General features: G+C 35.1%; 1 protein-coding gene across 1 annotated transcript in view; it reads left to right on the forward strand.

The window, feature by feature from the left end:
• The window catches only part of angpt4 (angiopoietin 4), a 33,419-nt gene that overhangs the window by 13,544 nt on the left and 1,682 nt on the right, over window positions 1-18,193 (forward strand). Inside the window, exons 2-8 of the mRNA XM_019083558.2 lie at window positions 9,707-9,856; window positions 10,460-10,581; window positions 12,983-13,215; window positions 15,092-15,204; window positions 15,321-15,422; window positions 16,228-16,394; window positions 16,484-16,614. Coding sequence (XP_018939103.1) covers window positions 9,707-9,856; window positions 10,460-10,581; window positions 12,983-13,215; window positions 15,092-15,204; window positions 15,321-15,422; window positions 16,228-16,394; window positions 16,484-16,614 — 1,018 coding nt within the window. The remainder of the gene's footprint in view (window positions 1-9,706; window positions 9,857-10,459; window positions 10,582-12,982; window positions 13,216-15,091; window positions 15,205-15,320; window positions 15,423-16,227; window positions 16,395-16,483; window positions 16,615-18,193) is intronic.

The following is an 18,193-nucleotide window of genomic DNA, read 5'->3' on the forward strand; positions in this document are numbered from 1 at the left end:
AGTTAAAAAAATAAATAAATAATACATATACACTGAACAAAATTATAAACGCAACACTATTGTTTTTGCCCCTATTTTTCATGAGCTGAACTCAAAGATCTAAGACTTTTTCTATGTACACAAAAGGCATATTTCTCTCAAATATTGTTCACAAATCTGTCTAAATCTGTGTTAGTGAGCCATCCATCCACCTCACAGGTGTGGCATATCAAGATGCTGATTAGACAGCATGATTACTGCACAGGTGTGCCTTAGGTTGGCCACAATACTAAAATAATTATAAAGCTATATATTTATAAAAAACACAAAAACTACTTTAACAGAAAATATATATAATAAATGATTTAAATATGAATAAAAACTATACTATTGTCTAAGTGATACTAAAATAACACTGGAATTAAATGAGACCCAAAGTGTGTGAATGCATTCTGTTTTTGTTTAGATAATCAATGACTGACATTTAGCTTCGTTTAGCTTTTGTATGATAAATGGATGGACAAAACGAAAAGGCAGGTGGAAAAATCAATATGCCTCTTCAGAAAAATGAAAAAGAGCTGGTATAGACTCAACAGCACTGACTTTGTCCATCTGCTTTTAGTTTAAAAGTGAGATGTGTGAGATGATTGTTGCAGGAATGATTCCCCGCAGGTCAGACCTGCTTCTGCTCGCTATGGCCTCGTTCAAGCCACAATTTAGTACAGTTGGTCCAAATATTAACACAAACCTTCAACTCAGAAAGTCTTTGTGACTAAAGCAGCCCTGCTAAATTGAGCTCAAATCCAGTCATGTTAATCATGTTAGTCATGTTATTTTTTGTGCTCTTTGACCCTGAGTTTCTGTCTTACCACAGTGTCACGCTGAAGCAAGAAAGGTCATGTTTGTCCGGTCAGCAGTGAGGCATGCTGGGGTATTAAAGTGGAAAGATAACATGATAAAATTAATCTAGGCAGCATACAGGGGTCTGTATAAATATCTCTTCTTCTGAGCCATGTTTCTCACACCTACAGATTTACCAAATTGAATCCATAAAAGGATGTTCAAAACTTAATATCCCAAAATATCAATAAATGGAAGAGAAGAAAGCCTCTGTAGCTGGAACATTTTCAGTTTTGTCGCAATAAAAACTAGCAGGCTTTTTTTTTTTTTTTTTTTTTTTTTTTTATAAACAGAATTTAATATATATATATATATATATATGTATGTGTGTGTGTGTGTGTGTGTGTGTGTGTGTGTGTGTGTGTGTGTGTGTGTGTGTGTGTGTGTGTGTGTGTGTGTGTGTGTGTGGAATAAATGTTTGTAAAATGATGTTATATTTGTGAAGACTTAACAATGGCGCAGGATAAACACTTTGGTTATGGGATGTTGTAAAGTTGAGCAATGCTATAACAATGACAAACTTAGATCGTTTCATGTATTACTTGTAAGGAATACTATAAAATGTTAGCTATGTTTCGAATGGAATACTAGTGTACTGATTATTGCATAAGTATAGGTGTCACATGACCTGGTTTTATTCAGAGAAAGGCATCCAGTTATCATCTTTAGAATAAAAATGGTTCTTTTGCATTTTTAGATCTAATTTTTGAACTTAAGTTTAGAATCACATATTATTACACTACTTTTACTGTCTGTACTGTCCATTATCTAAAAAAAAGGACAAAGCTGGGGCAGTACCCTGAGCGACAAAAGCTAAAAGGTACATATTTGTACCTTATTTTCCCCCAGTATACTTATTATATACATATCCCCTAGTATATATATACTGTATATATACATAGACACCTTTTGAAAGGGAACCACCCTAGTTTCTGAGAGTATAGTGTATAGTATGTTTACTTCGTATAGTATGCAAATTTTCTGTATATGTAGAATATCTGAATTAAATTTCGCAAAATGTACGGAATCCCACAATACAATGTATAGAAGCTTGTTTCCACCTAAGTTCATTGTACTTTTTTCCTCACAATTCTGAGTTTACATCTCACGTCTAATTTTTTTCTCTAAAAATGTTGAGTTTATTTTAGAATTGAGAGGAAGAAGTCAGAATTGTGAGAAAAAAAAGTGAGATTTGTGGGATAAAAAGTCAGAATTGAGAAATAAAAATTTGCAGTAATTTTTGTTTTTATTCAGTGGCGGAAGCAGACTTCCCTAGCAATATGTCCGTTTTATCATTTAGTTTCTGTCTTCCATTTTCTGAATAATATGGAACTATACCAGCAATTTTAATATTTGTTTCTAAACTTTTTACATGAAAACGTATGAAAAATCTATAATAATATATAAGGCGGTAACTAGATACCACAAGCTAAAATGACTCAATTTGAATTCAGAAAAACTGCAAATAGTGCATGATACTGTATATATACTGCAGAAGTAGTATATTAGTATATAGACATACTGTAGCTCTCCAGTGTATATAGTGTATGTGTAAGGTCACAGCTGAAGACAGACCCCTGACCACCTGTGCTTGAATCAGAGTTTTTCTGCTTGTCAAAACAGAGAGTAAGTTTACATATTTTTTTATAAGGGCAGAAAACCCTTCTTGTATAGACCACACAGATTTTATGGAAAGATTCCTGAAGGACACGAGACAGAACCAGCACTTTCCTCAGTGCAGCCTGTCAGAAATGTTTCTATAGCGCCTTCCACCAAATATCCTGCTAAAACGCATACAGAAGATCAGTATCACTATTATCATGTAAAATGTGAAAATAATCAAGAGACACGTTCCCGTTCACTCTCACTCGCACTGCAGGTCATCTACCCTGATAATAACATTTGAACTGGAGCCAACACTTGTTCCCAGTCCTGTGATCAGAAACCTGTCAGTAACATATCTGCATAACTTATTCATTCTCTGTAATAAATAACAGAACAGTATTAAGGATAAGGTCTCTAAGAGGTCTCAGAATTAAAAATAATCTTTGGGGTTTTTGGGTCTAAAGTAGTGGATGTCCAAGCAAATCCTGACAGGAGGGAAAACAGAACTCAAGTTACACGGCCACTAAAATCTGATTGTCATACGAAATGTGGAATGAGACAGGCTATTTCAGACATTCATAAAGAGTGAGAAACATGACACAATAAAACTATAACATTCCCATTATAATTCATGAAGTTGTCTACACCGCAAACCGCTTTCTTGCAATGTAAACATGGCAAATCTCAAATTTCAAGATTGTTTGATGAGCGAACAATCAAATGTGTTAAAAAGGCTAAACATTGACAGCGATTTTCCAGTGTGTTTGTTTGCATTGTTTTACTCTGTTGCACTTACATAAAAGGGATAGTTCACTCTAAATTGAAAATTATGTCATCATTTACTCACCCTCATGTCATTCTGAACCCATAAGACTCTAAAAAGCAGTAATTTATACCGCAATGTTTAACTGGTGAAAGTGAAGGCTGACCGCATCTGCCAAGCAAGATTTTCATTGAAAAATGTCAGTCTGTTCCTCACACGAAGCTGTCGTATGACTTCAGAAGACATGAAATATACTGCACACATCATATGGGCTAATTTTATGTTTAATTATAAGTTTGTCAGCACCTATGGCCATTCACATATTGTATAGTAAAGAGCAGTGTGAACATTCTTCAAAATGTCTTCTTTCATGTTTCACAGAAGAAATTTGTAATCGAATGCGATTCATCTAATGAACGGGATATAGTGTAGCTTGTCAGTGATCTATGGCTTTGTGTATTAAATGCATCTGAATAATTTCCACCTGAAAGCACGTGATGGAGATTTACCGATACTATTAATCACAGAACCGGCTTTACTGACGAGATGCACATGGCAATCAAATGCGATTTATCGTGCATTCCTTATTTGCTGATCACAAAGTACAAAGTAGATGAGGAAAACTAGGATGCCGGGTGTATTCAGAGCACCGCAATTGCTGTCTAGAGTGCGTGGAATGGTGCGCTGTGATTGGTTGAGAGGATATATCACATTCTGAAAAACAAGGTAGACTGGCATTTGTCGTGGATTGGAAAAAAGGGGAGTAAAAATGATCTAATAACTCTACGAATATCGCATTTTGCGTAAAATTAAAAATGGACTTTTCAATTCCGATCAGATACAATACTGATTTTGGCGGAAACTCAATTAAAAAAAAAAAAAAAATGGTGTTTATTGCGTTTTGGAACCAAACTCTTCAAATGTACTGGTGAAAGTGAAGGTTGACCACGTGTTAAATAAGAATTTCACTGAAAATGTCAGTCTGTTCCTCACACAAAGCTGTCATTTGACTTCAGAAGACAAATTCTTTGAGTGGATAAAAACATTTTGATTTCACACCAACAACATTTCTTGCGAAATTGCCAACACAAAATACGTAAACTTAACTTGATGTACTAAAATAAATAAAACTAAAACTGAAATAAATAAAAAAACTCATAAAAATGATAACAACACAAAATACGTAAACTTTATCAAAACTTTAAATGAAAACAGAAAATATAAAATTAGAAAAAATACTGATTCAAAATCTTAATTAAAACTAAAAATACCAAAAACTCTGTATAAAACTATAAACAAAAACGACTAAAATGACAATACAGAATACTTAAACTGTAGCAAAAATTCAAATGAAAACTGAAAATATAAAAATAAATACTGATAAAAAAAATTAAAAATTAAAATACTGTCTCAATGATAAAACAACACTGTTTCTTTCATATTCCATGGAAAAAAGAAATTCATACAGGTTTGAAAATGACATTATAGTGAGTAAATGATGGCAGGTTTTTCATTTTCAACTGCACTAACCTATTTAGAAATGTACATTTCCTGCTTTTAAACACATTTGTCTTGGCTTTTGAACATTTCTGCAGTGTCTTTTGAGCAAAATAGTACGGTTCATTAGTTTTAACCAAACATTTTTCTAAGCATATTTCCCCCTCTGTTTAGAAAGAGATTTGATAATCCTCTCATTTATTATACTCAATAATCCTTGTTAGGAAATGAATACCTTACTGTAGCTACAGGAAACCTTTCCAATAATCCACTGCATTCCACCAGACAGCCATAAACAAATTCTGCGGCTCACGTCTGGGAGGCTTCGCTTAAGTGTGTCTAGAAATACCCCTGCAGGATGAAAAAGAAGAGTAGATTAAAACTAAACATTATACTGGGCTGGAATCAGAGAACAGGTGACGGGAAGCTCCTAAATGTTTTGTAGGTTGGTGTGCAGTAGATGTCGGATGAGGGGACCGAGATGGAAGAGGACTCCAGAGACAGAGTCTGGATTAGAGGAGATTTGGTGGATGTGGAGATGTAGACGTCCTGCAGGGAAAGATCTACATGCTCGGATGTTTGCCTTTGAGTTTACTTTGCTACTGGTTTAATGAGAAGGTTAATCAAGTAATCTCCCTGGGTCTTTCTAAGATCTAGTGGTGGAGACTGACTTAAACTGGTTCTTTTATTTAGAAAGACAACTGAAAATGGCATTCACAGCTTATTTTACTTCTGTAAGGATAACAAACAGTAATATAGGACCTTATTTTATCCATTGGGAATGGATTGCATCATAAGAATTAGTGCCAGACCTGAATGTGGGTGTGTAGGACTTTGATGTCACCAGATATAGAAAGTTGTTTCAGAGTCAGAGCAAGTTATTACATTTTGATGAAAGATTAGGAAGACAAACAGTTTTGTTTTTCATTAAAATAACATGCACTGATTAATCTTATGCAATAAGAATATGTTTTAAGAATGTAAAAATAGAGTCTACTTTGATTTCATGTTGACGTAAGAGTGAAGTGTTTTTGTCGTTTTGTTTGTGAATTAATAAACATTTATGCAATTTATTATTCATTCAGTTTGTATTTATTCATACAATTATTATAATTTAATATATATTTTTTTCTAAGTGTGCTTTTTTTAGTATAATACGGAAGTTCTAAGCGGCCATGCATTATAATTTTTTTTCTTTTTGTTTTCTCGTTATAACGACTTAATTTTCTCATCCCCCGTTATCTCTACATAACGAAAGTCTCGTTTTCTTCCCCCCTCGTTAATATCGACTTAACGAGTTGTTTTCTTCCTCGTTATCCCTCTCGATAACGAAGTTAATTTTCCCCCGTGTTAGTACGACTTCATTTTTCTCTCGTTATAACCGACAAAATTCTCATTAAAATAACATTGTGGCACTACTTCTCTGACCTGAATATAACTGATGGTGTTTGTACATCCACTTTCACTGTACGGTACGGCGGACCTTCCTCGTGATCGCTATAATTTGTGCAGGTCTTTGTTTATTACTGACATTTAATTAATTCATAAATGTTAAATGCTTGAATCAATATGAATATTTTGTGTATTAAGTTCCTGCTAGATGCATAAGAGTTTCACCAAACGCTTCTGTTTCATAACTGCTTATCAAAAGACCAAGGTTGAACATCACTGTATTCTGTTTGCACAACCAAATATATATTTATTTGTGCTTCTTTTAGCTCATGATTTAATTTAAATTTAATTTTAATTTAATGATTAGGTAGTTTAATAAGCGGAGATGTTCCGTTTATCTATAGTAGGACGGGATTTAAGATGTAGGCTGATTGTGACTTTTCCTTAAACTAATCTTTATTGTTAACCATATTGATGAGAAATGTGATTATATTTAAAATCCATAGGCTAATTTAATTCAGTTTTGTTCTGTTGTAATGGTTTTTTTCCTACACACAACACACGACTACATTAGCACGTACACATGAACGCTCTTTTCAAACAGAAGCTTATAACCTCACACATATATCTGCCACATAATGACTACTACAAATTATATATAATTATTTTCATTTAAAATTAAAAGTGAGTTTAAAATCCAAGCAGCTCTACATATGTCGCGGTGTTGCCATTTAAACATTTAATTTACAAAAACAAAACGTTCGTTGTACTGTCTCTGGAAAAAATCAAACAGTGATTGATCAGCCTTTATTTATACAGTATTGTAGACGTTATTATTACCTAGGCGAATTTCCCAGCAAATTGTTGTATGCTTTTGTAGATATAGGCTACAGTAAGAGCGCCTGCATGGCTGTCCATCAGATAGTTATGTTTTTGAAAAGTCTAAAACTTCCGTAATATAATTAAAACAATAAAACAAAATTTCTTTATTAGTATATAAATAAATAAGTAAAAGGAATATATAAAATTATATTTTTTTTTTAGTATATCAATAAATACTTACTGGAATTTATACAGTTATGTTTTTGAAAATGGTGTGTGTGTGTGTGTGTGTGTGTGTGTGTGTGTGGTGTGATGTGTGTGTGGTACTGTGTGTGTGTGTGTTGTGTTGTGTTTTGTGGTGAATGTGTTTTGTGTGTGTGTGTTTTGTGTGTGAGTGTCTGTGTGTGTGTGAGTGTGTGTGTGTGTGTGTGTGTGTGTGTGTGTGTGTGTGTGTGTGTGTGTGTGTGTGGCTGTAGCAGTGATGGAGAGCAACTAGTTACATGTAACAACGTTACCTAATTAATTTACAAATATGAGACACCAGACACAGAATATGACACATGATTATTTGGTAACTGTTTTATTTTTTAAGATGACCTTTTTCTTGTTATGATTTTAAATCAGTCTTTAACCTCAGAATGATCTCAGAGTAAAAAAAAGAGAAGAAAAAAAAAGTCTGATTTTGTGGTGTCTGTGCTTTAAAATTAAATTATTATAATCTTAATTCAAGTGATGAAGGATTTTGAAATTTAGAAAAGTAATCAAATGTAATCAGTTACATTACTTCAATAAAGTAATTGAAATAGTTGCTACTTATTACATTTTAAGTAGAGCCTATTGCATTTCCAGTGTAACTTTCGCAACACTAGTTATTTATAAAAAAAAATAATTGCTTATAAAAACATATCAAATATAAATGAACAAAGATGTTTCTTATTAATACTGATGTAATTTATGTGTTATCCTAAAAAAAAAACTGTAATACTTTTTTTTAATCATCGTAAATTAGTCTGTCCTCATTTAACCCATACCATGTTGATTATATATTCTAGCTGCTCAAAATCTGGGCTGTTAACAGAAAAGGTATAGGTTTAAACCCCAAAAGGGTTGATCCATGGACATGAGCAAAACACTTAACCCCAGGTTGCTCCGTAAGTGTCATATAAATCACTTTGTCAGCTAAATGACAAAATAGTAACTAGTTTAAAACAAAACGATGATTGATTGTCATTGTGAGAGGCCATCACGAAACACTTACTGGAATTTATGCTGCTATGTTTTCGAAAATGATGTAATCTGCATGAATCTTCATGAAGCAAACAACCCAACACAATCGTTCTGAAGTGATCTCTTATAAACATCTGTGGTGCATGTGAATGATGATCATCTGTGTCATGACTGCACGCAGATCAGCATGACTCAGCAGAAACCATCTCCGAAGAGCATTACCCTCACATTGGTGGTGTTTTACAGTACATTCTGTAAGGAAACATCCCAGGAAGCTCCAGACAGTCAAAATGAGATGAAACATCTGGTTTTGGTTTGCGCTCGTAAAGCTGATCCAACTGAATCCAGATCAGTGTTCCCAAGCTGGACTCGTCGTATGTGATTTTAATCCAAGGCAGGAAGCTTGGGTCAATTAATCGGTCAGGGCACACTGCGTCTTTAGGGAGTCAACAACAACAGAAGAAAACCCAACCTTTGCATTCTTGTTTACGTTAATTAATTTGGTAAACCAACCATCATGTTTTAATTATGACTATCTTACTCATTAAAGTAAAAATTTTTGTGTGGTTCCATCAAGAACTTCCTTCCATTCCAAATAAGGATCTTTAGATTTTGAAAATGTTCTTCACTCAAAGAAATAACTGAAAGGTTCTCTGAGGAACCAAAAATGGTTCTTCTATTGCATCACATTTGGAACTTATTTTTGAAAAGCATTCATGTCATGGCATTGAGTGCATTTTGGAGTGATTGATATTGTAATATTACTATTATATATTTCTAACACACAGTCTCTGTATCAAACAGCGTTTTCATTCTCCATGTAAGTTCTGACAGACCACATCAAGCGCATTGCTTTCCCTCAGGGTTTAACGTGTTTATTTCCATTGTGATAAAATTATCCTTCATTAGTCCTTCTCTCAGGGTTCATGCGGTCTTGGTGATGCTATATTTATTTTTGCAGAGCTCAGAGTCTTTTGGGACTGAGAGGGTCACTATACCGCACCTTTGCCTGGCACTGGATCTTCTCCCAATGGATTTAAAACCCAATGGCTAGGGAAAAAACACTGGGTTTGATCAACTTTCCAGCTTTTGAGTCCACACTGTTGAGTGCTTCACAGAAGGGAGCACTGAGGACCGATCACAGCTGCAATAAGGGGCCCTCGTAAACACCCTTCTGAATCTTGAAATGACAAATGGGAATTCTAAACCAACCATCATGTTTTAATTATGTCTGTCATACACTTTTAAAAATAAAGTTCTTAATGGTTAGATGAAGAAGCTTTAACATCCATGGAACCTTTCCATTCCCCAAAGAGGGGAAAAAGGGTTCTTTAGATTTTTAAAATGTTCTTCCCACTAAGACAAAATGGTTCTTTTAAGAATGTTTTACTGAAAGGTTCTTTGGGGAACCAAAAAAGGTTCTTCTACTGTATATGGTATTGCTGCAAAAATGGGTCAATTCAACATTTCGCAAAATTCAATATTATCTGAGATCACAATTCTCTTTGCTTTGCTCAACAGTTAGAAAACTACATCCATCAAAAGACAGGGATGGTGCATTTTCAAGCTGATGCAGTTCATAACCAGACGGCCACTATGTTAGAGATCGGCACCAACCTGCTCACCCAGACTGCAGAGCAAACCAGGAAACTCAATGTGGTTGAAGCCAAGGTAATCTCATTTCACATTATAGAAATGCACGAATGTGTACATCATCAGTTTTATTAAATATGAGATTAAGCACAACTGTTTGATAAGAATAAGAAGCTTTTTCTGAGCTGCATATTAGAATCATTTCTAAAGTTGATTTCTAAACACTTAAGTTGTTTAACATTGCAATTATATATCATGATATCACTGTTTTTTGCTACATATATGTATACTGTATTTGGGGTACAAAAACCACACAGAAAATCAAAATTCGAAATGATTTTAAACCTGGAAATAAACAAAGTTGTTGAAAGCTTCAAAATGTAAAACAGAGAAAAGATACATGGAAATTTTTTTTTTTCTTTTTCTTTTTTTTCTGCAATGTCTAGGTCACTAATCTTGCTGGAAAACATCATGTTATGTTTGTAGCTGCTTTAGTTGTCATTAAAACAAAATTAAACATTCACATCCATGTTTTTATTCAAAATGTTGTGCTCATTGTATAATTTGTACATTTTAAAGTAAATAAAACATTCTTTAATAAACATTCATGTATAAAATCATATATATGATAGTTTTCTGTAATTTCTCATTCTTTATTTCACTATGTGTGTTCCACTTGAAGTTATGAACCAGACATCAAGAATTGCAATTCAGTTATTAGAGAATTCACTATCAACAAACAAACTGGAGAAGGAACTCTTAACACAGATTTCAGAAATCTCCAAACTTCGAGACAAGAACAGGTAAGACTTTTTAATGAATCTTTGTTTATTTCTTACATTTATTTCCGTTTCAAATACAGTCCATACTATAGTGTTTTGTCTGGTAACTTAAAATGTACTATGTTAACGTTGACAGAAAATGCTTGTCATAGAAAGCAGTAAGATTAATTTCATCTTCTACATTAATTTTATAGCTCTATACTCATGCTGTCTGTCAACAATTCCCTTATTTTTGTGTCTATTTTATTTCCCCTATGATATTGTATGAGCAACATCAGACAAAATGATGCTTGAGTGAGTCATAACTGAGAACTGCATTATGTAATTGTGCTCATTACAACTCTGAGCAACCGCTGAGCAATAAGTTCTGTGCAAGTCATTTTCAAGGGTCAGATCGCGTCTGCATCTGCATGTTCGCACAGTGTACAGCAACTTTTGTCTCTCTTGTCGTTCTCAAAGCGATATTTTCCCATACCCGGCCAGTCGGAGAGCACAACAGGGGTAAAGGCTTTGTAAAGGGAAATAATCAGTAACTTAATTGATTGTTTATAATGTTTAATAACTATGGAGTAAGCACAGCACACAAAGCAGACCCCAGGCAAGTTTCCTTTGCACACTTACAAAGCCGGACAAAGGGTTTCCCAGAAAGCTTTGTACTTGGCTCTCGCTAGATTAAACAGATAACGCTTGTTGTCATTCAACTTTGACTACCAATTGAACTGTGTTGCTAGCAATGTTTTGGTAGCTGCATGGGGGCATCAGATGTAATTATAATGGACCGCTACGTTACAGACGATTCAATATTTCATGTTTCCCGTACTAGTGAGAACAGAGAGTTTTCGACCTTTCCAAGGCGACTTACGGCGGTGCGAGTGAAAGTGTTCGTAATTGCTCCCAGAATTGATGCGGGTTTAGCGAGGGTCAGCTTCATAGTATAATAGCAGCAAACAATTGCTCAGCATTGTGTACACATTACAAACTCTGGCAAGGGATTTCAGCAGTCCTTGCCAATCGATTGTGCGAAAACTATTTGTGTAATCAAACATATAAACATAAGCATCGAGAACCACTGGCAACCAAAGCATGTTTAATGTCTATCTACTGTAATTTAACAAAGTTAGCGTCCAGTTACATGGCTCTTTGGAGTTTTGATTTGCTTTCCAGTTATTTTCGGCCTCAAACCCTCGGGCGGTGTTATTTTTCAGCCCTCACACACACACACACACACACACACACACACACACACACTCGCTCCCTAAATCACCCACAGACTAAAGCCGGCAGGATTTTGCGGAGCTCCTCAGAAACTCGTTTTTGTAGCAGTGGCTCATTGTTGAGTGATTCAGTGCTATCTCCTCTGATCCAGACACTAAATCATGAACCTATAGTGCTGATGGAAATACTGTATCTCCATTTCCTAAAGGCCCAGAGTTCAGACTTGTTTCACATGTCACAGTAAGCCACTAGACAGTAGCTAGCAACAGCTAGGGTAACAATATAACAATAATTGGCCATTTCAAGATGATAATGTATAACATCATACAGTATATGCTGATATATAATGCTTATATCGATGGCACTTTATGTAAGCTGTGTTGTATGCTCAAAAAGTAATTGTTACATTTTCAACCAAAAAACAGAAACGTTTTATGCATTTTGGCTGTTCATTTACATGACAATGGCATTTTGGAAGCCTGAAAACTATGAACTATGAAAAAACAAATGTGTGAAAAAACAGTCACATAACATGCATGCATATTGTGTTCAGTCTAAAGGTATTTGCACATGTGCAAAGTGGCATCGCCAACTACTGGCCTGGCATGTTTTTACCACAACTAAATCATTTTTAATTTTTTTTTGACAATGTTGTTGTCTGTCTGCAAAACATTAAAAAAAAAAATAAAATACATTCTGCAATCGTTGACGTAAATTTACCCTCAATTAAATTTTCAAATTAATAGGGTATTCTAGCTGCTAGGGTGTTCTGGCTTATTGTGTTTTGAGTGGTTGTTAGGGAGTTCTAGGTGGTAACTAGGGTAGTAGCTAGTGTGTTCTGGGCAGTCTCTGGAGTATTCTGACCTGTTGCTAGGCTGTTTTGTGTAGTTGCTGATGTCTTAAAAGTAATAGCAGACTTCTACTCTTAAGAATGTCTCGTACAAGTGGTGAGGGATTGGTTTAGAGCCAAAGTTTAATACTTAGGTCTAAATGTTTCAAATAAACCCCTATAGGTTGCAAAACACCGTTATCCATCCTATTGTAAACTAAAGTCCCAAGGTAGAGGCCTAAGTTCTCCATTTGGCAATCATTCCTGCACTGTCTAGGAATTTCTCCGAAACATGCGATGCTTTGAAAAAGTGTCTTTTTGACTTAAACTATTGGTAGAAGTTTTTTAAATGAATGCATTATACATTGTTTCCACCAGTCATTTGGAGAGTAAAGTCTTAGTCCTGGAGTCGAAGCAGAGGACGGAGCTGGAGGACATGAGGGAGGAGAAGGAGCGACTGCAGGACCTGGTGAAGAGACAGACAGCTGCCATTACAGCTCTGGAGAGACAGCTGAGAGTGGCCAGCACCAACAACTCAGTCCTGCAGAGACAACATCAGCAGCTCATGAAGTCCGTACACACACTTATTGGCATGGTGTCTTCTGGGACAGGTAAAAATACACACCTTCAAAGGAATTGTTCACCAAAAAATGAAAATGTGCTAAAAATGTACTTATCCTCAGGCCATCCAAGATGTAGATGAGTTTGTTTCTTTATCAGAACAGATTTGGAGAAATGTAACATTGCTTGACTTGCTAACCAATGGATCCTCTGCAGTGAATGGGTGCCATCAGAATGAGAGTCCAAACAGCTGATAATAACATCACAATAATCCACAAGTATCCACACCACTCCTGTCCATCAGTTAACATCTTATGAAGTGAAAAGCTGCATGTTTGTAAGAAACAAATCCATCAAGTGTTTTAACTTTAAGCCATTCGTTCTGGACAAAATACTGTCCATAATCCATAATAACGCTTCCTCCATTCTCTGTGGTCCTCTCACATCAAAAATCCTTGTGGACTGTTTTCACTTGTAAACAGTCCTTGATCTGTGCAGGATATTAGTCTACCTCAACCTAGATTGTCTATCAAGCCATAGAAGTGCATTATGTTGGCCTGTTTCACTTGAACATATGTCATATTATGAATGCTAAAATGCATTTTGAATGCCATTTCATGTTGATTCGATTAGATTTGTTGCATCGCTGCAGCCTTTTACTGTCTGAGTGGATAGAAAAATGACTCAGTACCCAGTTAGAGTACAAAGTAAGGTTACTTGTCTGAGAATGACAGACATGTCTGATTCTTGGGCTTACCACAGCTTTTAAATCTGGTGGCAGATTCTTAACATGACCTGAAAGTTCTGGTTAATTAACCGTGACACTAATGATAAATCGAGCAGCCGTGATTCATGAAGAGAGAGGGGATAAGCTCTCACTAGTGATGTCTTTGGCAGCGTGCTCCCATGTCTTGGATGAAGTTCAATGCGTCACAACACGCACTGATAAGCTAAATCAAGACTGCAGCATTTTATACGGACAGAAGACATGTCAGTTTATAAATGTCTGCATGGAGGTTCAGTCGAAGAACCAAATGTACCAAATTTTCAAAATAAACTCTCTCTCTCAGATGCTTGACAAGCAAACACATTGTGTTTAATGTTTAAATGACTCATCCCAAAACTAGACCACTATGGACTTTATATTTGAAAACTTGAGGTCATGTAATTATTATAAATCTTTTTCTTTTGACAACAGAAACCATATCGTTTGGTTTTGTCACACTGTGTGGCAAATCCACAAAACAACTTTATGTGATGTTTCAGCACAAATACCGTGTATATATCAGTGTTATTTTATTATTGTTGAGATACTATTACAGTTTTTATTAATATTTATAATTAGTTTTTGTGTCTTCTGTTTTAATTTAAATTTTTGATTAAGTTTAGCAATTTTGTTGAGTGTTTTGTCATGTTTATTATTATTATTTTTTAATTACATTTATTACAATTTTCAAAAATATTTTTATAAATTTCGGTTTTAGTTGTCTTTGCACCTAGCTGAAATAAGTAATTTTAAAAATATTTTATCACATTTTTTTTTTAAATTTAAGATCAAAGTTTAAGTAATTTTGTTATTTTTGTCACTTTTATTTATTTATGTTATATTATTTTTTATTTTTTGAAATGTCATTCTGTTTGGCAATTAGTTTAAATAAAATAAGATTTAATATTTTCTTTTTTTTCAGTTAATGTTTACTTTATTTCAGTAAATGTTATTTAATATTTTTAGTTTGTTGACTACATTGAAAACGGCTTCAACGGTTTATTAAACTAAATAATATAGAGTCTGGATTCACATAAGAGTACAAACAGAGTACTTACGTTAAAGGCTGTGTCACAGCAATGTTTTGTTGCCTGATTGTCTTTCTTACCTTCCGTTCAAATCAATTCTGAACCCCAGAGCCTCTGTGTTTTCCCTTACAGGCTTCTCATCAAATGAGCAGCACTTCAGAGACTGTGCCGAGGCCTATAAATCTGGTCACAACACCAGCGGAGTCTACCACATTTACATCGGAGACACAACCGAGCCAACCAAGGTGTGGGATGCGTTCTTTCACAAGTATGAGGAATCAGTGTGATGTATCTTGGCTGTGACATACAGAACGAGGAATGTAAGAGAGTGAGACTGAGATGTTTCATATGCTTCTGACAGGTCTTTTGTGATATGGTGACAAGCGGAGGTGGCTGGACGGTGTTCCAGCGCAGGACCAATGGAAGTGTGAACTTCCAGAAAAGCTGGAAAGACTATAAACTGGTGAGTGGACATAAACATTAAAAGACTGCATAACATTTCCTAGCATCAGTGTACAGACAAAGAGAACATTTGTAGACAATGATGAAAATCCCTATTGATTGTGTTTAAAGAAAAGGGTGACATTTAAGAAATGATTTTCTGCCTGTGCTGGGAAGACGTGATTAAAAGTTTGGCATTATTCTGAAGACATAGATTCAAAAACCAGCCAAAGCAGGATGAAGCACGGCGGCTAAAATTGTAAGTGACAGATTGGCGTCATTGGCAGTAGCTAAACTGTTTGGTACATTCTGTATTTAATAGCTGATATTTTAAGTGCTTAAATATGCTGAAATGGATCAAAAACTGGCAGTTCTGTGAAACTGCAGCAGTGAAAATCAATACTGCAATTTTCTACAATTTGTTAATCTTGCCTAATGTAATTGTGAGACTTTCTTTCTATAAAAAGCTGGGAAATAAAAGACTGACAATGTACCTATTTAATTCAAGGAAACAAAACAGCTGTTTTGTGTCTAATGCTGTGTTTCATTTAAAGTTGGATATGTGATATTCCTGTGTTGTCCAGTAATAAGAAGATAAAGGAGATGATCATTTGACTTGATTGCTCAAGGAACTTTGACTCACTGATAGATTTTATTTGCATTGAAGTGTGTATAATTAACTATGCAACCTTATGTTTGAAAATTTTCAAACATAAGTTTTAACTTCAAGTGCCGTTTTATTGCTTTCCCAAATAGGAAGTTTGCAATCCTGACTTTACAAGATGAATGGAATGCAGCATTGCTTTCATTATATGTTGTTCTCACAGGGATTTGGTGATCCTAGTGGAGAGCACTGGCTGGGAAATGAGGCTGTTCATCTCATCACCAGTCAAACCCAGTACTCCCTCCGAGTGGAACTTAAGGACTGGGAGGAGAATGGCGCCTATGCTCTGTATGACAAATTCCAGCTGGCCGGGGAAAAACAACAGTACAGGTTTCACCAAGACCGAAATTAACGATAGACTTTTTGATAATTTGTTAATGTTCAGCAATATGTCTATCATCATCGTTCTCTTTCTCCAGACTCTTGCTAGGGAGCTATAGCGGAACAGCAGGACAGCAAAGTAGCTTAGCATCAAACGGCACAGGCTTCAGCACTCGCGACGCTGACAACGACAAGTGCGTTTGCAAGTGTGCCCTCATGATGACCGGAGGTAAGCTACTGCACATGATCTCATTCAGAAACACAGTTAACAAAATTGTTCAAATGTTAAAAAGTACTTACTTTGAATAGTTCATTCAAAAATGAAAATTTGCTCAAATTTGAGGTCATCCAAGATTTAGATGAGTTTATTTCTTCATCAGAACAGATGTGCAGAAATTTAGAATTGCGTCACTTGCTCACCAATGGATCCTCTGCAGTGAATGGGTGCTGCTAGAAGTTTCTTACAAACACGCAGGCTTTCACTTCACAAGATGTTAATTGATGGACTGGACTGGAGTGGTGTGGATTACTTGTGGATTTTTGTGATGTATTTATAATCTGTTTGGACTCTCATTTTGACGGCACCCATTCACTGCAGATGATCCACTGGTAAACAAGTGATGGAATGCTAAATTTCTCCAGATCTGTTCTCAGTGACACAGCATAAAAAGCATAGCTGTTTTTAAAAATATTGTAGCTGAGCAATTTGAGGTAATGATGCAATAACACACTCAGACATGCTCTCCTGAAATGTCCATACATTTTAGTAAAAACTGATTTATTTTAGTGGATTGGTTCATTTAAATGAAGTGATTAAGAATTCTTTGAAGTTTGATTCATCAATTTATTTGATTTCCCCATTTTATGTCCAAATAGTGAAGTCATATCATATCATATCATATCATATCATATCATATCATATCATATCATATCATATCATATCATATCATATCAGTCAATACAGATTGTTTCAAAGCAGCTTCACAGTAATAAAGAAGAAAATAACATAATCAATGATGCAGACTTTTTTAAATATGAGACTGCAAAGCAGCTCTGAAGAAGACAATAGTGTTATCCTTCAGCTCAAGTCAGTGCAGTATTGATTCAGTTCAGTTCAGTCATTGAACTGAACTGAATCAATATCATCAGTTATCAAACAAGTTGTCAAACAGTATCAAGGTCACAAAATTCATCAATTAATAAACCAATTTGATTCAACTATTAAGCAGTTCCACAGAAGACAATAAAATCAGAAAGTTTTGTTCTCATCTGATAGTGTCAATGCTGTCAAATAGATGATATTACTGAATATTACTTAGAGAATGTTAATATTTATTGCAATAATTTAGCAAAATAATATATTTCATAAAAAAAAAAATTGTTGTTCACACAGATATTGAATGTCCGTCAGTTAAGTTGTTTTTTGCATCTTTAATTTTCATTATTCCCATTGACAATTGCTTATTGAATGCAAGCCATCTACATTCATATCCTCTCAGTCATATTTCTTCACTTGTGGCCTGAATGTGAAGCCGAAACGGTCATGCAAAATCCCTCTGATCCTCTTCTAATCGGAGAAAATGCAAGCCCATTGCAGAAATATGTAAAACACGTCCAGAGTTCAGACACGCGTTCAACGCCCGCTATGCAAACAATTTACTTTATGGCAGTACTCGACTGCAGATCACACACCTCTGGGGTCCAAGATAAACAGCTTTTAATAGCATGCATTGCGATTGATTTTGAAAGTTGTTGGAGTTAATTACCGTCGAACTGGCTGGAGACCTTCGAGTGCCCTTTATGTTTGC

The sequence above is a fragment of the Cyprinus carpio genome, chromosome B6 (genome assembly GCF_018340385.1).
Source record: "Cyprinus carpio isolate SPL01 chromosome B6, ASM1834038v1, whole genome shotgun sequence".
Taxonomy (NCBI): Eukaryota; Metazoa; Chordata; class Actinopteri; order Cypriniformes; family Cyprinidae; genus Cyprinus; species Cyprinus carpio.